Here is a 24,021-nt window from a genome sequence, read left to right on the forward strand (position 1 = left end):
CATCAGTACACTACTGAATGTCAGAAAGTGGACATATATGTTCCATTCTATATGCATCCGAAGAAGTGGGCTGTAGTCCACGAAAGCTTATGCTCTAATAAATTTGTTAGTCTCTAAGGTGCCACAAGTACTCCTGTTCTTCTTTTTTCAGGAATTAAGTAGTATGTCAGACCATACGGTTATAGGTAGGGAAGACTCTGACCAGCATGAAAGTCACCAGAATGCAAATGGATTTGAGTGTGAAACCGTCACTCTCAGTGAACAGGTGTAAGACAATGCAACAGTCAACATGGCAGTTTTTCAGTAAAGTCACTCAGGAGCCCATCTTGTGATGGCAGTAGCTGATAAGGGGCCAGTCAGAAGTTGCTTCAGGAAGAAGCTGGAAGCAAAGTCTACAGAGGACTTGAAATTCAAGTGGCTGGAAAAGGAAGCATGTCTAGTGCTTCCCTGCAGCCTGGCTTGTGATTGTTACCTCTGCAAGCCTGGACAAAGACTTTACAGAAGCTTATACGGATACTCTTTAGGATGTAAAAGGTTAACCGGTAAGCATTAGACTTACCGTTAACCAGACCATAACTGTTTATTATGGCAGCTGGCTGGTCATGCTGGGTCGGCCACACAGATCCATGTTGGGCTGGAGGGACCCCAGCTCTTGTCGTAGTGGACGGCCTCGGCAGCCTGGAGGGGGGCCCAGGCCCGCAGCCCCACCAGGACCCCAGCCCCTGCCCGCCTGAGCGACCTCGGTTAATGGTTAACCAGTCAAATGATCTAATTTTAATCATTTAACCGGTTAACTTTTTTAAACAGATATTTACATCCATAATACTCTTACAAGCAAACATACAAATAAATACTTATCATTTGAGGAGGTGCAGTTGGGGAAGTTGTTTTATATAGGATTATGCAGTTCAAATAATTACCATTGCACTTTGGTATTTTCTACACTATGTGCGTATAAACATACTAACATCAAACTTCTCAAGTTTAAATTTATTTCAATACTCTTGGTAAAGGGAAAACATCTGTCTAGCATTCAGATTGCAACATTTTCCTTCATAAACTTTTTGAAACTATTATACTTTGTAAAACCCAAAGTTTTATCTCAGTTATGGAACGTCTAAAAGAATTTCTTAACAGGCACTGTGGAAACTGGGACTAAAAACACTGGACACCTTTCTTTTACCAAAATTTGAATGTTCAGTTAATTGTTAAACAAGCCTCTACCAACAAAGCAGTGATTAACCAAGTAACCTGAACACCCTAAAAAAGTAGGTGTGTTTATACAGGACAGCATATATTTAAAACTTTTAAACCAGAAATAGTTATAACAAAGTTTAAATTAATTTATTTTGTACAATTCCAACAGGAAGTTTTCATACTGAAAAGAGTCTGTCTTATGGATTAAACAGTCTTTAGTTAGCAAGAATGAAGTTTTCTAGTCACGATAGCATGCTAGGAGTTTTGTTTTCCAGCTCCTTCTCTTGCAAGTCTATCAGCTGCTTCATTTCCTGTAAAACCAGCATGACCAGGAACATGCATCTGTTGAGAGATAAGTCTAAAGTTATTTGAGTCAACACACTACCAAGATTCAAACAGTCAAGAGACCACACCAAATAAACGAGATCTGATCACCTGGTCAGTCTTTATTAATCCCAAGTATAACATCACCTCTCTAGAGCAGTGGTCCCCAACACGGTGCCCGCGGACGCCATGGCGCCCACCGGGGCATTTATGTGCACCCGCCTAGTGCCCAGCAGGGGAGAGAAGCCGCAGCCCCGCGGCTGCGGGGACAGAGAACTCCGGGGCTGCAGGCGCTGGTGTTTTCTATCCCTGGCAGGCGTGGGGCTAGCCCGCCTAGTGCCCAGCAGGGGAGAGAAGCCAGGGCCCCGTACCTGCTGGGGACAGAGTATTCCGGGGCTGCAAGCTGCAGGCGCCAGTGTTCTGTCCTCGCAGCTTCTCTCAGCACTGCCCAGAACTGCCGCCCCCCCTCTCCCTCCCCCCAAAACAACATTCTGCCTCTGCAGAATGGACCGAATGCCACCCCGTAGCACGTGCTGCCCCAGGCACATGCTTGCTCCACTGGTGCCTGGAGCCGGCCCTGTATGTGAGTATTCTTCCTGCACTGATACGGCTATTTTCTTGTGCTTTGCAGTTTATTTATTTTTAACATTTTGCCCCAAAACGAGTGGTTCAAATAAAAGACAACATACGTATTATTTCAATGCAGAGTGGGAAGAATCCTATTGTTTTATTGAAAATAAAGGGAAATGTGTTTGCTTATTGTGTGGGGGTGCTGTTGCAGTGCTGAAAAAAGTGTTGAACGCCATTTCCAAACTAATCACGGCTCTTTTGACATTAGCCATCCACTTAAATCTGAGTTGAGAAAGAAGGAAATTAATCAAATCAAACCTATCTGCCCAGCAATCTGTTTTCACTAGACAAGTGGTAAAGTCTAAAAGTGCTACTATTGCTTCCTCTAAAATTGCTCATCTGCTCGCAAAGAAAAAAAACCACCCTTTCAAGATGGTGAATTGTTGAAGGAAGCATTTTTGACTGGCGCTGATTGCCTGTTTCAAGGATTTCCTAACAAGGGTGAGATTTTGTTGGCAATACAAGACTTGCAGTTATCAGACAACACAATTACGAGGAGGATACATGCAAACTCAGCTAAAGGATGACTTGGAAATACGTGACTGGTTTTCACTGCAATTCGATGAGTCGACAGATATATCGGATAAAGTGCAGTTGGCAGTTATGGTGAGGATGGTATTTAGTGACTTCACCGTAGAAGAAGAGTTACTAAAAGTAGTGCCTATAAAAGGGCGAACAAAGGGTGAGGACATCTATAATTTATTCAAATCATACGCAACATCAATTAGTATGCCACTACACAAGCTGTCTGCAATCACCACTGATGGGGCACCTGCTATGATGGGCAGCGCCAATGGATTCATTGCACTCTGTAAGAAGAATGAATCCTTTCCGAACTTTATGTCTTATCATTGCATTATCCACCAAGAAGCTTTGTACGTCAAAGTTCTCTTTTCAGCAAGTCGTGAATGTAGTTATTAAAATAATTAAATCTATTTGAGCAAAACCTTTGCAACACCGACTTTAAGGCCTTGGAGGAAGATGTTGATGATCAACAATCTGATCTTATCTTGCACACAGAAGTACGATGGCTGAGCAAAGGTAAAGTTCTTGCACGTTTTTTAAGCCTAATTGAAGAGATCAAAGAATTTCTGAAGTCCACAAATCAGAACTTCGAGCAACTAGAAGACTCCAGCTGATTAATGGACTTGGCTTTTCTTGCCAACATCACTGACAAATTGAACATTTTAAATCTTGAGCTCCAGGGAAAAGACAAACATGTGGCTCAAATGATAGGTGCTGTAAAATCATTCAAAGCAAAACTGATCTTGTGGATGTCACATATGAAGACGAAGTCTCTTGAACATTTCCCAAGTATGAAGGAAAATGGTATGTGACAGTGATTTTAACCCATCACCATTTGTTATCCACATTCAAACACTTCTGGAACAATTTGAAAAGAGATTTCAACAGTTCACCATCATTGAGCCTGTAGTTGCCTTTCTTGTGAATCCTTTTACTTGCCAAATAGAGGTAACAAATAGCTACATCAATTGGAAGTCTCATTCAAGTAAGAACAGAAGACATGGAACTGGAGATTTTGGACCTTCAAAAATGATATTGTTCTAAAATCCTGCGCAACAGATGAAAACTTTTGAAATCTGGTGGACCAAAAAAAGTTTCCTGCCTTAAAAAATGTAGCATACAAAATAAAATCTTATTTTGGTTCAACTTATCTATATGAAGTTCTGTTTTCAACAATGAACATCATAAAATCAAAATACAGATCTCAGCTTACAGATACCCATCTTGACAATTGCTTACAAACAGGAATATCATCCTACTCTCCCAACTACGAAAAATTGGCCGAAGAAGTGCAGTGCCAAAAATCACACTGACTTTATTAGTAAAACCATGTGAATTAATGATACCGATTTTCCATTAAGTGCTGATGAGCGCGTATGATTAACTTGTGTTTAACTTTTTTTTCATACTTTGTATCCGTATTGCAATAAACAAAACAACAACAAACACAAAGAATATTTTTAATTACCCATAACTGGCTATGTTAAAGTAAGAATAAATATATTTGGACCAGCAGTTCAACGTTTTACTTTTTTAAAATAAGATGAAAACTGTTTGATATTTATTTTGTAAAAACTCCTTAATTCTTCTTACAGGTAGATAAAGAGCAAATTCACATGGTAAGGTGAAAGAGTAATTGCCGAATAATTTAATTAATACCTTTTACATGTAAAATTACCTTTTTTATCTTATGGATTCATACATTATATAATATTAAATATGATGTTTTTCATATTATTTAATGTACAAACACAAAATAAGCCTTGAAAAATTTTGGGGGCCCGCCACACTCTTCTGAAAACATGAATGTGCTACTGGCCACAAAAAGGTTGGGGACCACTGTTCTAGAGCATTAAGTGATTGCTTCTGGCCATAGTAGGGCTTCTCACAGCTAGATTCTTTTAACTGGGTCCTATCTCAGAGTTAGAGCCTCATTTTATTTATTATAATGTAGGTAAGCCTCGATAAGCAGATATCCAATGCTGAGTGCCAACTCCATACATTATTAATGCAAAAAACCCCAAAACCCACATTTAATATGCATTAGCAATTATAAACCCAAACCTTTCCAACCCTTAGCCATTTCCCCCCCCAGAGGTTTGAAGGTGCGGGGAAAGATGGGCTCTGCATTATGTCCAGAAGGTTACACAGAGGTTCTGGCAATAGAAGCAAGAGAAGTAAAAAGTTCTAAAATCAAGGACTCATCATGATGAATATAAATAGGTGGAGGCTTCTAACAGGAGTACAACTACAGCACTATAATACCAGTAGAGAGAAAGGGCTTTTCTGGCTAAAATCAACACCCTGACCACCATCTTTAAATCCTGGAGCACTGGCTACACATGCTGCTGATATGAAACCCTTCTTAAACAAGTTAAGAGCAGTATTCAGTACTAGCTTCATTTTTCACATGGTCTCAAAATGTAGAGCATGTGCAGCAACATGTGGCGCTCTCACCCTGAGGCAACAAAGGCATATACACCTCTACCCAGATATAACGCGGCCCGATATAACATGAATTCGGATATAATGCGGTAAAGCAGCGCTCTGGGGGGGCAGGGCTGCGCACTCCGTCGGATCAAAGCAAGTTTGATATAACGCAGTTTCACCTATAACGCAATAAGATTTTTTGGCTCCCGAGGACAGCATTGTATCAGGGTAGAGGTGTAGTTGGTTGAGGTCTAGACTAGAAGTAGAAGTTACTACACCAGTTGCAGATGAACTCAGTGATCCAGGAGCAGCCCAGAATTTATTAGCTCAAATAACAGAGGGGTAGCTGTGTTAGTCTGTATCCACAAAAACAATGAGGAGTCCGGTGGCACCTTAAAGAAAAAGATTTGGGCATAAGCTTTCGTGGGTTAAAAAAACACTTCTTCAGATGCATGGAATGAAAATTACAGACACAAGCATAAATATACTGGCACATGAAGAGAAGGGAGAACCAGTGATGACAAGGCCAATACAGTCAGGGTGGGTGTGGCCCACTCCCAATAACTATGATATGCTGGAGAGGTTTTAGCTGGGGGTTGTACGTTATTTTCCTTGTTGGGCCTGTCCTGTAGTAGGTGACTTCTGGGTACCCATCTCACTCTGTCAATCTGTTTCCTCATTTCTCCACGTTGATATTGTAGTTTTAAGAATGCTTGATAGATATCTTGTAGGTGTTGGTCTTTGTCTGAAGGATTTGAGCAAATCTGGTTATATCTTAGGACTTGGCTGTAGACAATGGATCATGTGATGTGTCCTGGATGGAAGCTGGAGGCATGCAGGTCCTCTCTTGGTATTGACACTTCCTCATCAATTATTGGGAGTGGACCACATCCACCCTGACTGTATTGGCCTTGTCACCACTGGTTCTCCACTTGTAAGGTAACTCCCTTCTCTTCATGTGCCAGTATATTTATGCTTGTATCTGTAATTTTCACTCCGGCATCTGAAGAAGTGGTTTTTTACCCATGAATGCTTATGCCCAAATAAATCTGTTCATCTTTAAAGTGCCACCGGACTCCTCGTAACTCAAGTAAGTCATTTACCTCTTTTACATATGGCAGTCTCACTCAAAGGCCATAATATAAGCTCTGCCACCATTTCTGAAACCCAACAACATCCTCAGCTCTCACTTAAGTGCCAAGTTCATGAAATGCAGCAAGTTAAAGGCTACAAACTCAATTTAAAATAATATAACTAGTTACTCAGCAAAAAGTTACTGTATCCTACTTCTACATTTGAGATAGAGTTCTTACGAAATTGAGAGCTAACATGGGTTTCTAAGGACTGCCAAATTCATGCTTCTAATATTCTTGGAGAAGTCTTGAATATACCACAGAAAATCTGAGTTAGAGAGTTCGTTTTGCACCCTGCTGGCTTCTGACACATTTCAGTTCTGCTAAAGTAAAGAGTTTTACTGTATCAAGTTACACACCCTGAAAACTGATTAATATAAGAATTTACCCTAAATTTTTGACCTTCAGCTCTAACCATCCTCTGTTAGTTTCTCAGTATTTTAGTTTAGATCTGAGCTTTGCTCCCTTTTCCTGGAAATATCCTAGAGATTTAACCGTGGTGCTTTTCTTGGTGGGCAATATACGAGCAAGTGTTTAATTATATTGTTTGATAGGATCTAGTAGATCCTTTTATGTGTATTTCTTAAAATTATTATTTGGTAACAGAATCTTGCTGATTATTTTGGATGGAGCTAATAATTTTCTTGGTACTTATGTGGATTCATGGTAGTTTTACGTTTATTAAAATTCCTTATGATGCTCTTATTTGTGAAAATGTATAAAATATTTTTAGAGGCAAAAGTACTTAAGTTAGTAGAGCTTATTCAGTCACAATTAATTACACCAAGTTACTCACCCACTGAATTTCCATTCCCTCTGAAAGCTTATCAAGTCTTTCAAAGTCTTCTTTATTTATTACATCTTTTCCTGTGCTTGTTCTCCAGCCATTATTTTTCCAGTTGTCTACCCAACTTGTTATACCTATGGAAAAACAAATTAACATTTTATTGGAAGATAGTTACAGTTTCTAAATAAAAGTACAAACTGGATATATTTTTAAAATTCAGTAAGAATGTAAATAACTTGTGGCTACTGCACAGGAAGACTATCCATGACCATGCCTTTAAAAGGAAGTTATTTAGGAAGTTTTAACTGTTTTACAAATCCTTGCCATGTAAATATAAGGACCAAACACTAATCACTTCAACAGCAACAGGGTATTTTTTTTTTTTTTAAAGTAAAAGTCAGGGACAGGTCTCAGGCTTCCATGAATTTTTGTTTATTGCACGCGACCTGTCCCATGACTTTTTCTAAAAAATACTCATGACAAAAATCTTAGTCTTAGTCATTATCCCCATAACATGCTTTATATTTACTCTAAAGCTACTGTTCTTCCTGTTATCTCTACAGACTATGGGCATGGTCCCACTCCCAATGACTAATGCTACAAGACCATACTGCTATCAGTTACTAACTTTCTCCACAACTGCATTAAAGACACAGGTGGCAATCTGTGAAATATGCTGATTTCATTCTCTAATACAGTCATTCTGAAAGACTGTTTCTTTCCAGCATCTGTCCTTACACCTATGCTTCCCCGTTGACTGGTACTGATGCTCACCGTTTGTGAGCAGAATACATGAGTTTAGATTCACTTAAGTGCAAGTTTACCAGGTGAACTGCAATAAATTGAAGTTGAAGGTCTGTTTGCCAATAGAGTTAACAGTGTGCAGCTCTAACTAGAGCTTTACTAACTTATTTTATTTGGAGGTCAAAAGAGGAGCACATATGGGGGGAATGCATAAAAAAGAAGGCATATAGCAGAACACATTCAGAACAACATGAAGGGTAACATAAACCTTGAAGTCACTGAGAGAAAGTAACAAAATTTTAATTAAGAGTTAGAAAGTCATCTACTACTGGTCAAAGAATTTATTAATTATCAGTCAATTTGTCCAAGACAGGAGTGCCCTTCATTAAATAAGTCTACTAATGAAACAGTTACCAGAATAGAGTTGGCCACTTTATGCCTGGCAGTATGAACAAACTGAGCTGTTAATTCTCATTCCACTAAGGACTCTTTCCAGGAAGCCAGACCAAAAGCTCCCATAACCAGTCCCATCCCCATATTTGTATGAACTGGGAAAAACTGCTCAGTAGGGATGGTTACCCCCTGGTGGAGCAACTGAAGGGAAGGAAACAGATTACTTAAATGGATCTATTATTCCTCTTTCCCACCCACTCTGCTCTTCCCCATCTCTTCTGCGTCCTTGCTGGTTTTAATTTCCTGGTCCACTGAGCCCTTGCTTAGCAACTCCTCCACTTTCTGGGGCCAATGCTATTAGGAACCTCCCCTCCACTTTCTCCCACATAGAAGCAGGAGCTACCAGAGTTTAAGATAGTGGGAAGACAGGACAGCTCCTGCACTACTTCCACCCAAGCATCCCCCTTTCCCTGTCCAGTAGCTCCTTGGCCTCTCCAGGGTGAGGGCATCGCCTCCTAGAGGAGGCATCAAATTACTTCCAGCTCATTTGCCCTCTGAGCTGCTGGCTCATGCTTTGGGAGGGAGGGGGGGGGAAGACAGAAAGATGAAAGTTCTCCTCACCTGCAATGCAAAAATCATATAAAGTCATTGTTCTGCCCAAGAGCCTCCCTAATTTTGGTAAAGTATAGATAAAAACCAATTACACAAAATCTCACTCAATTATCTGATCAACAAGGAAGCCAGATGTGATATTGCGCCCAAATCATTAAGCACATATAAACTTTGTCTTGAAAGCACTTAAATAGATCAACTCATCCCAAAAGCCAGCAGTCAGCATTCACATTTTACAATGGGAGAAACTGAGCAGACAAATTGACTTGCCAAACACAAAGTGATTGTTAGTTTATTAGATCTCAGAAGTTCCCATCAAGAGCTTGTGCTCAGATTACAACAAAAATTAAAAGGATTCTGGGATCCAGTCTGTTAGAAGTTACCTGCAAAGAACAAGATGCAATTGTGCCTTTTGCTTCTTTATGATACATAAAAGACCTAAATGTTTTTCTCTATCTGCTTTCATATTAGAAATTCAGGATACACCTATACTACAAAATTATAAACCACAAGGGACTGCAAGCTGAGAAACTAAGAGGGGAAAAAGGGGTTTAGTCTATTAGGGAACACATTAACTCCACTGCCTACTACTTATAGGAGGTCTTGTAAAAATTCAACATTAACACCTAAGGTGAAATCTCACAATATACATTGGGAGACACCACCCTCCAGCAGTCTTCCATTTAAACCAGGGAAGAATTGACTTGAATAACATTTCTAGAGGTAAAAAACAAGCAGAACAATCTTGAAGCGTTTCAAGTTCTGTTTTTGTATCAAAGCAAAAAGAAAAAAAAAAGGGGGGGGGGTAGAGAGAAAAGAACAGGCATTTTCCTACTACTACTTTGCTGGCCACTTTTCAGATATACAGCCTACATTTATAGGGTTTGGTATGAAAATTCATACACCATTTTGTATACTGCACCCTGCGCTTCTGCCAGAAAATCCTTTATTATAGAGGTTCCGTATCTGATATTTTAAAATTATTTCCTACATCAGTTGCTAAGCTAGGTATCTTGTCTATTCCAGAGTTTGATACAAACAGTGGATGTGATTTTGGCAAGCTATGCAGGGTGTTCTTGGAGTCCTTTTCCCTGCTATTACTGGGAACTGAAATGAGTTATGCATAATCCCTTCCCTACACACTCATAAAAAAAAAAAAAAAAAAAAAAAAAAAAACAAAACACCAAAAAAAAAAAAAAAAAAACCCCAAACTATTTTACAGAAACAGATTTGTAGGGCTTATACAATGAAGGTACGTGTTCTACATTCAATGCACAGCAGAGCTGAAATCGTTAACTTACCATTTATAGTGAACTTGCTATCAGTGTAAAGAACCAGTTTCTTGATGTTTTGACTCTTTGCTTGCTCTATTGCTCTGCAGGCTGCCTAAAGGAAGTGTTTCAATAATTGTAATTTAGAAGATTGTGAACAAAAAAATACATACAGAACACATACAACTAGACACAAAAATTGCAGTAATGTATCAGACGTCCCATAGTTGAGAAGTCTGTCAGAGACAGGATACAACATGCATCAGCGGAAGGCGGAAGACAGAGTAGCCAATTATGGAATAACTAGTCCATAGATGAAACTTCTTCTTAATCCTGCCAGCTAATGATTGACTCATCCCTTCAACCATGGGTTAATATCCTGGCTATTTTCCTCTAATAAAACTGTGGATGTTCTGATTATCCACAAATGTCTAATGCTGTTTTGAATTCTAAGCTCTTGACATCAATGATATTTTGTTATTTCAAAGGTTAGTCATGCATTGTGTTAAAAAAAGTACTTCCTTGCATCAGTTCTGAATGTCATCTTTCAATTTCATTGGATTATCCTTATCTTTTGAATAGGAGCACCATTTTATCTTCATTACACCAGATATTGTTCTGTAGACCTCCATCATGCCTGCTTTTATTCATTTCACATCTAAACTGAACAGTCCTAATGTTCTCTTTCATAGGAAAGTCTTGCCATCATTTGTCTCTGAACTCCTTTCTACTTCTGAGCGATCTTCCTTGAGACATAAATACAAAAACTATTTGAGGTAGAAACCCCAGAAACAGAACAAGCCAATGTGAGTTCCACAAAGCAACTCTGCCAACTCCTATGCAGAAATACTGTTAGCAGAATCAGCAGCTTCCTTCTTGACTTATATCATTGCTAAATCCTTCACAGCAGAGTCATACTAAAACTAAATTGAATGTCTGAAAATATCTAGGAGCTTTAGCAGCTGATTAAGTTGTGTGGAGTCCTAATGCTCAATTCTTTCCCACAAGTATAAAACAATTTTAAAACGCCACAACTTACATGTATTTCAGCTCTTTGGTTGGTCTGCCGTCCAGAAAGCCTATCACTAGTATTTCTGTTTAAAAGCAACGCAAAATACATTAGTGGTTCACACTACTGCATAAGTGTATAGCCATAGATTAGGTAGAATTGGGGCATAACTAAAATTTCCCCTTCAGGGGAAATTAAGTTTTTAAGTGGTAACTAATGTGAAATTTAGGCATGCTTGGCCCTGTTCCTACTGCAGGTTGAACCTCCAGGTTGAGAACAGTCATTTTAATATAAATTATATGTAAACTTGTGAAACCACTTAACGGGAGCCTAAATTAAACCTTCCCAAAGATATTACCTTGCATTTGTCCAGGCTGAGTCTTGTTATATTTGGCCTACATTTCTAACCTCTACAGGCACCTTTATTTCTGCCCTCAGTGATGGCTGTGATTCAATATTCCAATTTAATAACTGAGGTTACTCTTTCTAGCTCATTATTTATCTAAATTTGGTGATGTTATTAAAGAGTCTCAGTCAAGTAACTGGGTTTTGCATTCTGAAGTCGCTGAATTTAAAGGCCATACAAAGTGATGAATTACACAAGACCAATATTAGTAAGTTTTTGTACAAAAAGTGATTTAACTATGATCTCAAAATTACTTACAAAGGGTGGTCTGGTCCCCAATAGATTCCTACTCCAGCACGTGCCTTACGACGCCCATTACTTGAGCAGCAGCCATCTGTATAAACAACTACAGAGTCACCTGCAAGAGATGGATACATGCAACCTATTTAAAATGTCACAAAACAATTTTTAATTGTTCAAAGGCATAAGCCTCTTTCAAATATAGAAAACTGTTTAACAGATTTATATTTCCTCCAATAATGCTCTAGCAACTTCTACACACAGAAGTTGTATATATCGTTTTGCACTGCTGCAGAATCCATAAAATAATTTTAGCCCCAACTTTTTTCACAAGAACTTCAATTTTTGCCAAGCCTCAAGAAAATTCTTGTGTGGAAGAGCTTCATGCCCCCAACTCCAGGTCCCATCTTATTTTTCTAAGATGGCCATCAGCCTCAATGAAAAGTTAAAATACATGTTTAAATGTGTTCACTCAAGTGTATTTACTCAGGGCTCTGACATGATTCCGTATCAGTGAAAACATGATTTCATCCTGTCTACAGTGGCCAGATCAAGCCATGTAAGAATGGCTAATGTTATATACTCAAAATACGCTTTATGATAAGATTACTTAAATTTATTATTGCTCCGAAAGCACTCTAAACATTACTATTAGAAAGCCAGAACTGTAATGCTTGCATTCAGATATCCAGTTCTCCCACACACAAAAATAAAAATTTCTTTAATTCCCTACCTCGATCACCCATTAGGTAGGACTAGGGGCTAAATGTCAGCAAGAAGAGAACCTTCCAGGCATACCATAAAGGTTAGATCTACACTGTTAAACCAAGCAGCAATAGTTGAGGGCCTCTCACAGAAAAAGACATGCCAAAGCTTCTTCACTGTAGAGAATTTCAACTTGAACCAGGTTTTGGCTGTTAGTGAGAGCAGCAACTTTAGGGACTTGTTAAATACTGTTTAAAATACTTCATATTCATTAAATATACTTCAATAAATTGTAGTCCCCACCAAAGAGGCTTACCCATATATGAGAATTTATCTTTGCTCACTGAAGGTTCCGAGTATGTCTCGTATTTTACATGTTTTCTGTTTGATTCTTCCTCCAAAGACTGCTCATATGGTCTCTTGCATGTACTGTAACTTGGGCTTGCTGTCTCCAGTTCATTCCGGTAGCTGTCACTCTTTTGTGAGAAACTAGATATGCCATTAGTACCTTAAGGGAAAACAAAACAAAACAAACACACACACACAAAAAAACAGTATTACACACAAATATAAAAGTTAAGTTATAATATGCATGCCTAATTGTACTTGTATTAGAAGACATTCTGGCAGAAGTACCAAGTTAAATTTCACAGCATTCCTTTAATCAATTTTTTTTTAAAAAAGAACAAAAATAACTGTACAAGTCATCACTAATGCTATGTTAAATTTTAATGCAGCCATTAAGTTTCATAAATTAACAGCCACATTGCACACATGTAGTATTTTCTCTAGATTGTGTATAACTGAGCATAGCTTCATGTTTTAATATTACAATTTGGCTTTTGTGTTTCCTAGATTTTTTTTTCCATCTGTGGCAATATTTTTAGCAGGAGTAAATATATTAAAATAGATTTTTCATTTCCAATTACCAATTTTAGCAGTAGCATAATTAAATTAAACTTTAGAAGAGGAGTTCAATACTCAGACTGAGCCTTAAAGTTGCATAGTAAATAACGATGCCTCACATAACTAATCCACAGCCATCTTTGATTTTTCCTTATCTTGTATGTTTTACTAACTACTGAGGATACATGAGCTCAGAGCAGATTTTCAGAAGCACTCAGCATTCCCTTAACTCTGCTACCATTAAAAGCCAGTGCTGGGCCCTTTTGAAAATGCCACCCAGTGACAGAGTGCTGGGCAACAGCAGCTGAACTACCACTCTGGTCACTGTATCTCCAGTCAGTTGCCTGGAAATAAAACTGACTAGGACAGTTGTGACTAATGGATAGATTGGGGATGGGCTGCAGAGAGCTATAAGGGTAATTAACTCATTAGCTCAAAAGGTAGTTAGGGCACTGGCAAGAAGTGCTAGTGGGACAGAACCAGTCTCTCAGAATTAGTCCCAAGAGAGATTTCCCACCTTTCCTGTCCTTGACCTAGGGAGTTAAAGATGATATGCTGTTGTAAATAAGATGCTGCTGGTGAGGGGGAATACCGTAAATAAATCACACATTGTGTTTACAATCAGAGTGTCTCCAAGTACTCTCTGTGTGCAGTGGAAGAAGAGCAGAGGGTATGCCTTGTTAGACACCCCTTCAACTATAACATTAGTGAAAATTTTATGGAAATATTTTAGTTAACTTCATGATAAAAGAAGCTTGTCTGACACTAATTCATCAGTCCCTCTATGCAACAGCAACTGATCTACATTCAGTTATAACAGCGGTCCCCGAACTTTTTGTTACACCCCTCCCTTACCAGTAATAGAATCTATCTGTGCTCCCTGAGAGCTGCGGCCAGCGCTGGGATTAGGTGGCACTCATTTCCTGTCCCCCCTGGAGAGCAAGCCTGGGCTCCACTATGCTCCCCCTGAACTTTCCTCCATGCCCTCTAGGGAGGCACGCCCCACAGTTTGAGGACCTCTGAGTTACAGGATGCAAAATAATATACGCCACACAACGTGGTATGGTTTCAGAGATGCTGAGCAGGGAGGGAGTTGTGTGGGTGCCTGTATCTCAGAAAAATCTAACTATTATACCCTAATTTTACCTGCTGTTGCTTTGGAAGTAACACCCATTAGTTCCAGAACAGCCTTCCAATAGTGGTGAGGACAAGAAACCTAGCTGGTTTTTAAAATGAAGCTTTAGTGTGCTGATACCACTGCTTCTCATGGCCACCTATATAGTCTCATTGTTTACATGTACTCCCCCATCTACTGGTATCCACCTGTCTCTTGTCAGATACTAAAAGTACGTCCACACCACTGCCGCTCAGCTATAGAGCTGCAGCTGTGTCACTGTAGTGACATAGCATAGGTGCTTCCTACACCGAGAGAAGAGTTTTCCCATCAACGTAGCTAATCCACCTCTCAGAGATGGTACCTAGGGCAATGGAAGAATTCTGCATCTGACCTAGATCTACACAGAAGGTTAGATCAATTTAAGTATATCACTCCAGGTGTGAAATTTTTCACAGACCTCAGGAATGTAGCTAGGTCAACCCAACCAGGCCTTAGGCTTTGTCTACACTAGCACTTTTGTTGGTTAGGAGTGTGAAAAACAAACACCACCACACCCCTAACAGACACAAATTTCACCAACAAAAGTGCTAGTGCGGACAGCTCCTGACAACATACCTAATGCTGCTTATTGGAGGCGGTTTAATTATGCCAGCAAGAAAGCGTTTACACAGGAGATCTTAGAGCAGTACAGCACAGTTGCCAACTTTCACACTGTAAATAAGCACCCTGACTGTCACAACAAGCCAAAAATCAAGCTAATCCCATTTCAAAACAAGGCCAAAACGAGCCAATCCCTAAGAACCCAACACTCTATGTGACTAAATCCCCTCAGCCTGCAGTCTGGACTATGGTGGGCCCACTGTGCACCCCAACTCTCTTCCCCCCCATTGTTTGGCAGGAGCCGATAAAAAAAAAAAAAAAGCAACGAGCTACAACAAGCCAAACAAGCAACAAGCTAAAAAAGTAGCCAACAAGCTACTCGCAAGCCAATTAAGTGAAAAACAAGCCCAATGTCTGTGCTTTCTCCGTGGGTTTGGCATGTCTGAAGTACAGCTGTACCGCTGTAAGGTCCGGGAGACATTGCCTTATAGCGTAAGTTGTTTGGGACAGGAGCTGTCACCATTGCAATACACATAATTCTAACAGTAAGTACACATGGAGATATGTGATAGGATTGCCGGCAGGGCACCAGACTCGATACCCCTAGCGGTCCTGCCAAACGTATGTTCCTGTACAGACACTGCCCCACGCAGGGAAGGGTGGAAGGAGCTTACTGGGGTACTACCTGCTGAAGGGGATGAGGACTGCAGTGCCTCGCTGCCCACGAAGGACCAAGCATCTGCCTCGCTGGCAAATTTCTTGAAGCTGGCGGCCGGGTACCTGTTCACCTGCTCTCGGCACTCCTCCCTACAACACAGCAGCGACAGGCAGGCCGTCAGCACGAGCCGGGCGGCCCCAGAGATGGGACAGGACCCCGCGGTCTCCTCCTACCCCGGGCCGACGGGGAAGCCTGGACTCCCTGGCCGCGCAGGAGACACGGCGCCCCGACGTGAGGGGTTGAAGGAGCCAGCCTGGGTAGGCCTAGTAGGGGAGGGGAGGGGGATCCACGCCGGTGTCTGGGACTTGCCCCATACGGGGAGGAGCCCCCAGCCGGGATGGGAGTGGGGACCACCTGGAAGCAGCCACCCTTACCAGGTCTGATAGACTCCGATCCTCCTGCCTCTGCGCACCGCGTAGAACATGCTGCTCCCACTGCTGCTGGGGACAAAATAAGGATGAATGACCGCCGCGAACAGGCGCCGCAACATGGCGCCACCGCCCGGCTCACCCCCAGCCTCGAACCCGCTGCTGCCCACCAACCTTCCGCTTTGCTCTGCGGCGGCCCCGCTCGCCCCCGCCTACTGCGCAAGCACAAGACACAGATTTTTCCCCCCCTGCGCAGGCGCAAAGGAGCGCCCGAACGCCACCAGCGCAGGCGCAATATAGAGGCCTCACAGCTAGCTAGCTTGGTCTACCTATTGCGCAGGCGCACTATGCAGCTACCGCCCTGTTCCTTCGGCGAGCGCCTTCTACAGCGCAAGAACCCCGACTGCGCAGGCGCATTGCCCAGCCTTCCCCGGACTCGCTGGAAGAGCGAGGGCTGGTCGACAAGGGCAGGCGGCTCGTTACAGGGCCCGCACGGGACCAAACTGACAGAACATGCGTTTTATTAAAGCTGTTCAGGTGGAAGCGGGTCGCCCCACATGCAGGCTGGAGCCGATACGTCGCTATGCATCAGACCCCTCCCGCCTGAGCACAGGCCGCGTGGCAGAGCCCCAAGATCCCACCCAGCTTTCCAAACCAGCGCGTTTCGGCTCGCGCCCGCCCTGTGCTGGCTGAACTCCCCGGCCCCGCCCCAGCGTGTGTGTCAGGCCGCGCTCCCGGAGCCAGGGCCAGGTGTGGCGGCTCCGCCCTCACCTGCCCAGCAATTCAGTCTGGTCCCCCCGCCTAACCTCTCCTCTGCCTGGCCTGGCGGATGGGCCTCCTGCCTCGTTGCCCACAGGAGTGCAGGGGGGAGCAGAGCTGCTGGGCGCTCTGCGGCTCTTTCGGTTTCGGCCCCCACACCGGCTGCGTATTGCGGTGCTGGTGGGGGTAGAGCAAGGGAGAGCGTTTTGCAGCAGCTCGGCTCAGGAGGGGGCAAATGGGGCAGGCGCCGCGACCAATCAGAGCCTCGGAGGGGGCTTCCCCCGGGCGGGCTCGCATTGGATTGGAGCGCTGGGGCCTAGGCGGGAGCGACTCGTGGCGCCGAGTGGCTTTGGCGCGGCATGGGTAGAAGCTCTTGAAAAAGTGGTTTGCTCGGGTGTCGGCCAGCTCTGTGCCTAAGGGGCTTCCATTTGAATAGAGCACGCTCAAGGTTAAATGTTTCTCCATCGTTAGCCCTGCCTGGCCACTCATCGTCACCCCTTCGAATTTCATCCCAAGTGGGAGGTAAAAAGACAGAGGACAAAGACCATCCGTACGGTCAAAATGGAGTTTGCAGCTTAATAAAGATACATACAGAGAGTTCAGAATCTCAAACAACATCCATAAATGGTACATAGACTGATTCCTTAAATTGTCACAATATGGGTTCCACGTTTATTACAAACCATGACTCTTGCCTTTTACTTCCCTAGCTGCTAGCTGCTGCCCTTGAAACCTCTTTGTACATGGGAGGAAATGCAAATGTCCAGACAAAGATGAAAGTAGGTGTTCCTGGCCCCAGTCTGGAAATCCAGGGGCATCAATAAGTCTAGTAAAATACAAAGAATATGGATCACTTTGACATAAATTTTACCTTCAACTGAGAGGGAGTGATTTTAGATTTCACCCGATCCTTAATATACTTGCCAATCAGCATTACCATTTTCTTACCCAAATTAAGATCTTTATATCCTCCTTGACAGGCATTGGGTGAAAGGATAATTGATTTGGTCTGACTCCCATGAAAATATAACTATGTCATTGTTCTTACTTCTGACAATTTATTGGTGAAACACTGCATTATACCCATTCAGAATGGCTGCTTTTGATATTTTCACCCAAGGCTTATTTACATTTATTTTCATTAAAATATTAACATTCTCAAGGTTTTTACTGAGATTCTCAGCATTTTTTACTCTTTGGATTTGCAGCATATTGTGCGTGACTGTCCTTGGTTAGCTTTTCCTTTAATTAAAGGCCTGCTATAGCAGAAGGTTTTCTCATTCATTATAGGTTTACCCATTCATTTTATTTATATTCTCTTTTGGCCAATAGATAATAAAAGAGCAACCAGCAATAAATGAAGGGGAGAGAAAAGACCTGTTAAATTCATCTCATTAATTCTTGGGTTGAACAGACAGGTCCATAAATTCAATTTACATGCAAGGACTGATCAGTAACTCTTCTACTGTCACAACCAACATACTGAGCTCAGATTCAAAGACAGAGAAAAATGACTTTGAGGTCCATTGAATGCCATCCACATTCACCTTTGTTCCTTTCTGTCAATCACATAATTACATCACTTTTGCTTCATCTACATGGATTTTTTTTCTGAAATATTCCTACCATTGCTGTAGCACTGCAGTGACAGAAACAATGGGAGTACTGATATAGACTGACAACTGGCATTTTTACTACTTTGTCATCTAGCACTGCTGCGTAGGAGGTAAAAATGCCAGTGGCTGGTTTACACCAGCTTTCCCATGGTTGTCATACCACTGGTGGATTTGGGGAGATTTTCAGAAGAAGCTCAGTGTAGATGAGGCAATCCAGGGAAAGCATCCCAGGCGACATAACTCACACTATTTGCATTAAGTGGCAGGACTCACAGAGAAGTATAATAGGAATCATTTAGTTCCCATCTACACCAGAACATATGACAAAGTCAGGGGAGATATGGCTGTGTCAGTCCCTGGATATTAGAGAAAGTGGGTGAGATAATATCTTTCATTGGACTAACTTCCCTAGTCACCTCCTCCCTGCATCCTGAGCAACATGCACATAGCCTCTAACTACCCCTCTCCCTGCACCCTGAGCTACCCCCCCCCCACCTACTCACAGCCCCTAGCTATCTGCCTGTATTCTGAGTGATATTTAACTTCTTGAGCTGAGCTCCTCCCTTTCAGTTATCATTTTTGGTTGTACCCCCCGCCCCCAACCCAGATAGGCTGGATGGCCTGCTGAGGTGAGTCAGGGGGTGGAAGTGGTGATCTCTGCCTGGGCCCCTTTGTGCAGAGCTGGCCTCCCAGAATAGAAGTCAAACTATACCTATGGAGGGCACCCCCATGTCTGACGCCCACAGGGCTAAAGTCCCAAGCCCTCCAGCTTCCTCCATAAACGTGAGGGTGGTGCAGCACTCCCAGGTTTTACGCGGGGCTTTGCTCCCGGCCCCCCATGCAGGGTCCCAGCCCCATGCCCGGGGCTCTGATCCCAGCCCCACACATGTGGTCCCAGCCCTGCGCCTGGGGCTCAACTCCCAGCCCCTCATGCAGGGTCCCAGCTGCTGCTCTGTTCTCCAGGAAGCAACGGCAGACAACCGTTTCGCGCCTTTTTCCTGGGTGAACAGTGCAGACGCCATACCACGGCAAGCATGGAGCCCGCTCAGCTCAAGACAGCAGTCATGAACATTGTAAATACCTCGCGCCTTATCGTGCAGTTTATGCTGAACAAGAACCTGGAAAACCAGGTGGCGAGGAGCAGGCTACGGCAGCGCGGCGGCGAGAGTGATGAGGATATGGACATGGAATTCTATCGAACCGCGGGACCCGGTGCTTTGGAGATCATGCTGTTAATGGGGCAGGTTATAGCCGTGGAATGCTGATTCTGGGCCCGGGAAACAAGCACAGACTGGTGGGACTGCATAGTGTTGCAGGTGTGGGACGATTCCCAGTGGCTGCGAAACTTTCGCATGCGTAAGGGCACTTTCTTGGAACTTTGTGACTTGCTGTCCCCTGCCCTGAAACGCCAGAATACCAAGATGAGAGCAGCCCTCACAGTTGAGAAGTGCGTGGCGATAGCCCTGTGGAAGCTTGCAACGCCAGACAGCTACTGGTCAGTCGGGAATCAATTTGGAGTGGGCAAATCTACTGTGGGGGTTGCTGTGATGCAAGTAGCCAAAGCAATCACTCAGGTGCTGCTACAAAAGGTAGTGACTCTGGGAGATGTGCAGGTCATAGTGGATGGCTTTGCTGCAATGGGATTCCCTAACTGTGGTGGGGCGATAGATGGAACCCACATCCCTATCTTGGCACCGGAGCACCAGAGTACCCAGTACATAAACCGTAAGGGGTACTTTTCAATGGTGCTGCAAGCACTTGTGGATCACAAGGGACGTTTCACCAACATCAACGTGGGCTGGCTGGGAAGGGTTCATGATGCTCGCGTCTTCAGGAACACTACTCTGTTTAAAGGGCTGCAGCAAGGGACTTACTTCCCGGACCAGAAAATAACCGTTGGGGATGTTGAAATGCCAATAGTTATTCTTGGGGATCCAGCCTACCCCTTAATGCCATGGCTCATGAAGCCATACACAGACAGCCTGGACAGGAGTCAGGAGCTGTTCAACTACAGGCTGAGCAAGTGCAGAATGGTGGTAGAATGTGCATTTGGCCGTTTAAAAGGTCGCTGGCGATCATTACTGACTCGCTCAGACCTCAGCCAAAGAAATCTCCCCATTGTTATTTCTGCTTGCTGTGTGCTCCACAATCTCTGTGAAAGTAAGGGGGAGACCTTTATGGCAGGGTGGGAGGCTGAGGCAAATCGCCTGGCTGCTGATTACGCGCAGCCAGACACCAGGCGATTAGAAGAGCACACCAGGAAGCGCTGTGCATCAGAGAAGCTTTGAAAACCAGTTTCATGACTGGCCAGGCTACAGTGTGAAATTTATGTTTGTTTCTCCTTCATGAAAACCCGCCCCCTTTATTGACTCATTCATTCTCTGTAAGGAACCCACCCTCCCCGTTCCCCCAGCTTTCTTTCAAAGGAAATAAAGTCACTATCGTTTAAAAATCATGTATTCTTTATTAAGTGATTATAAACATAGGGAGAGAACCAACAAGGTAATCTGGGTGAGGTTTGGGAGGAGGATAGGAGGGAAGTAAAAGGCCACTGAACAAATTCAATATAATGACAGCCTTTTGGTTGGGCTGTCCACTGGGGTGGAGTGGGAGGGTGCACGGAGCCTCCCCCCCCGCGTTCTTACACGTCTGGGTGAGGAGGATATGGAACATGGTGAGGGGTGAGGGAGGTTATACAGCGGCTGCAGCGGCACTCTGTCATCCTGCTGCCGTTCCTGAAGCTCCACCAGACGCCGGAGCATGTCCGTTTGCTCACGCAGCAGCCCCAGCGTTGCAGCCTGCCACCTCTCATCTCGAGTGTCCCTCATGTCCTCACGTTCACTGGCATCTTTGCAGCTGTTAGAGGGAGGGTTGAAAAAAAGGAGAGATGTTTTTAAAATGATACATTTTACAGAACAATGCTTATACTCTTTCATGGTGAAAAACACTATTCACATTACATAGCACATGTGATTTCAGTACAAGGTCGCATTTTCCATCTTAATATTGAGTGCCTGTGGCTTTGGTGTTAGAGATCACAGATGCAGGTCCGGGCAACAGAATTCAGCTTGCATGCAGCCATGGTAAGCCATTGTCTTTCGGCTTCTGTGCCCTCCTTTCCCACATACCAAGCAAAGCCCGTTGACTGCTGCGGTTTTCCTGTTAACCTTCAGCAGCAGAAAACAAACTAACCCCCCCCCATCCAATTCTCTGGGATGATCGCTTTATCCCTCCCCCCACCGCGTGGCAGGTATCAGGGAAGATCCCTGCAGAAACCAAACTAACCCCCTCGCCGCCCCCCCGCCATGAATTCTCTGGGATGATTGCTGTACTCCTCCCCCCACTGCGTGGCTGGTAACAGGGAAGATCCCTGCTAGCCAAACGTGAAAAGCTCAGGGCCAATTCCCCCCCCTGCGCTTGGCTAACTGCAGGGAAGGATTTCTTTTCAGCCACAGGCAAACAGCCCAGTAGGAATGGCCACCTCTGTCCCTTTAATTAAGTTCCCGTATTTCAACCAGGTTACCATGAGCGATATCACTCTCCTGAGGATTACACAGCAAGATAAAGAACGGATGTTGCTTGAATGCCAGCAAACACCGGGACCATACGCTGCCAGGCTTTGTCAGGCAATGATACCAGATTACTTGCTGCAAGTATGGCGCAGTCAAGTGTCCTACCATGGAGGACGGAATAAGGCTGCACTGCCCAGAAACCTTGTGGCAAGGCTTTTGGAGTACCTCCAGGAGAGCTTCATGGAGATGTCCCTGGAGGATTTCCGCTCCATCCCCAGACACGTTAACAGACTTTTCCAGTAGCTGTACTGGCTGCGAATGCATCCCAAGTCCTCAGGGCAAAGTAATCATTAAAAACCCTTGCTTTTAAAACAAGTTTTATATTTTAAAAGGTAAACTCACCTGAGGTCCCTTCCATGGGGTCGTGGTCTTGGATACTGGCTTGGGAGGGTTGGGAGGGTACTTCAGTCAGGCTGAGAAAAAGATCCTGGCTGTTGGGGAGAACGGAGTGCTGGGTGCTCTCTGCAAGCTCGTCCTCCTCCTCCTCCTCCTCCTCTTCCCCATCCGCAGAATCCTCAGGTGTAGCTGATGAGACTATTCCCGACCCGGAATCCACGGCCACAGGTGGGGTAGTGGTGGCGGTCCTCCCTAGAATTGCATGCAGCTCGGCGTAGAAGCGGCATGTCCGCGGCTCTGACCCGGAGCGACCGTTTGCCTCCTTTGTTTTTTGATAGGCTTGTCTGAGCTCCTTGACTTTCACGCGGCACTGATCTGAGTCCCTATTGTGGCCTCTCTCCATCATGCCCTTGGAGATTTTTTCAAAAGTTTTGGCATTTCGTCTTTTTGAACTAAGTTCTGCTAGCACTGAATCCTCTCCCCATATAGCGATCAGATCCAGTACCTCCTGTATGGTCCATGCTGGTGCTCTTTTTCAATTATCGGCCTGCATGGTTACCTGTGCTGATGAGCTATCTGTGGTCACCTGTGCTCTCCACGCTGGGCAAACAGGAAAATACATTCAAATTTTCCTGGGGCTTTTCCTGTCTACCTGGCCAGTGCATGCGAGTTCAGATTGCTGTCCAGAGCGGTCACAATGGTGCACTCTGGGACAGCTCCCAGAGGCCAATACCATCGAATTGCAGCCACATTAACCCTAATTCGAATTGACAAAATCAATTTTGGCGCTACTCCGCTCGTCGGGGTGGAGTACAGAAATTGATTTTAAGAGCCTTTATTTCGAAATAAATGGCTCCGTTGTGTGGGCAGGTGCAGGGTTAATTCGATTTAACGCTGCTAAATCCGAATTAAAGTCATAGTGTAGACCAGGCCATAGACACAATAGAGAATCCTGTCTCTTACTTACTAAAACCTTAAAACAAACAAAAAAAAAAATGTATATTTAACTAGAGTGCCTAATTTGTAATACATATAGGAAACCATAGTAGACATTATAACTTATCCTAAAACAAAAGGGTGACCATAATCAGTCATAAGGATTGTCCTGGTCTGTCATTCCTTTCGGCTATTCAAAAAGGGTGGCTGACAGGATGAAATCAAATCATACATTAATTCTCATAGTACATTATAAAATCCAACTCCTACACTTGGAGTACTTTTCCAGAACCTGAAGAAGAGTTCAAAAACTTGTCTCAAAAGTTTGTCTCTCTCACCAACAGAAGTTGGTTCAATAAAAGATACTACCTCACATACCTTGCCTCTCTAAAGTCAGGGGAGCTAATTACCAAAGTTCTTCCCTCCCCTGCGCAGTTACAGCACAGTTTTAATATGTAATATAGATGAGGGACCTTAACTATGTAGGCTAAAGTTTGAAAGCTTATAAGTGAGGCCCCTGATGCAGCTACAATTGCAATGTAGCTGCAGTCTAAATCTCATGGTGATCCATTGTTTTTGCTAGAAATGTTATAAGTGGTTCCCCAGAATAAGGTATTTAACAAAGTGTGGAAAACAGTGCTTCCAGCATTTTTTCTTACCACTGTTTTGTCTAACCCTGGTCTTCAT

The 24,021-nt window shown here is 43.5% G+C and overlaps 1 protein-coding gene across 4 annotated transcripts; it reads right to left on the bottom strand.

The window, feature by feature from the left end:
- Window positions 1-870: 870 nt before the first annotated feature.
- Window positions 871-17,082, bottom strand: RNASEH1 (ribonuclease H1). Of its 4 annotated transcripts, none has more exons than XM_034766440.1 (9): window positions 16,922-17,082; window positions 16,122-16,184; window positions 15,715-15,836; window positions 12,723-12,914; window positions 11,720-11,819; window positions 11,086-11,140; window positions 10,077-10,161; window positions 7,036-7,160; window positions 871-1,539 (listed from the first exon to the last, which is right to left on the bottom strand). In XM_034766440.1, the coding sequence occupies exons 2-9, from the start codon at window positions 16,169-16,171 to the stop codon at window positions 1,453-1,455; spliced, it is 816 nt and encodes a 271-aa protein (XP_034622331.1). In that variant the 5' UTR covers window positions 16,172-16,184; window positions 16,922-17,082; the 3' UTR covers window positions 871-1,452. The 4 variants fall into 4 exon arrangements, with proteins under 4 accessions (XP_034622331.1, XP_034622329.1, XP_034622328.1 ...); XM_034766438.1 differs by having other exon boundaries at window positions 16,887-17,004; XM_034766437.1 differs by lacking the exon at window positions 16,922-17,082 and adding an exon at window positions 16,290-16,384.
- Between the last annotated feature and the right edge of the window lie 6,939 nt (window positions 17,083-24,021).

The sequence above is a fragment of the Trachemys scripta genome, chromosome 3 (assembly GCF_013100865.1).
Source record: "Trachemys scripta elegans isolate TJP31775 chromosome 3, CAS_Tse_1.0, whole genome shotgun sequence".
NCBI classification, from domain to species: Eukaryota; Metazoa; Chordata; order Testudines; family Emydidae; genus Trachemys; species Trachemys scripta.

Coding starts and splice junctions, on each gene's coding strand:
- RNASEH1 (XM_034766436.1), bottom strand. CDS start 16,237: ATGTTGCGGCGCCTGTTCGCGGCGGTCATTCATCCTTATTTTGTCCCC. Junction 11,141..11,719: donor TGGGGACCAGACCACCCTTT/GTAAGTAATTTT, acceptor GCTTTTAAACAG/AAATACTAGTGATAGGCTTT. Junction 7,161..10,076: donor TAGCAAGTTCACTATAAATG/GTAAGTTAACGA, acceptor GTTTTTCCATAG/GTATAACAAGTTGGGTAGAC.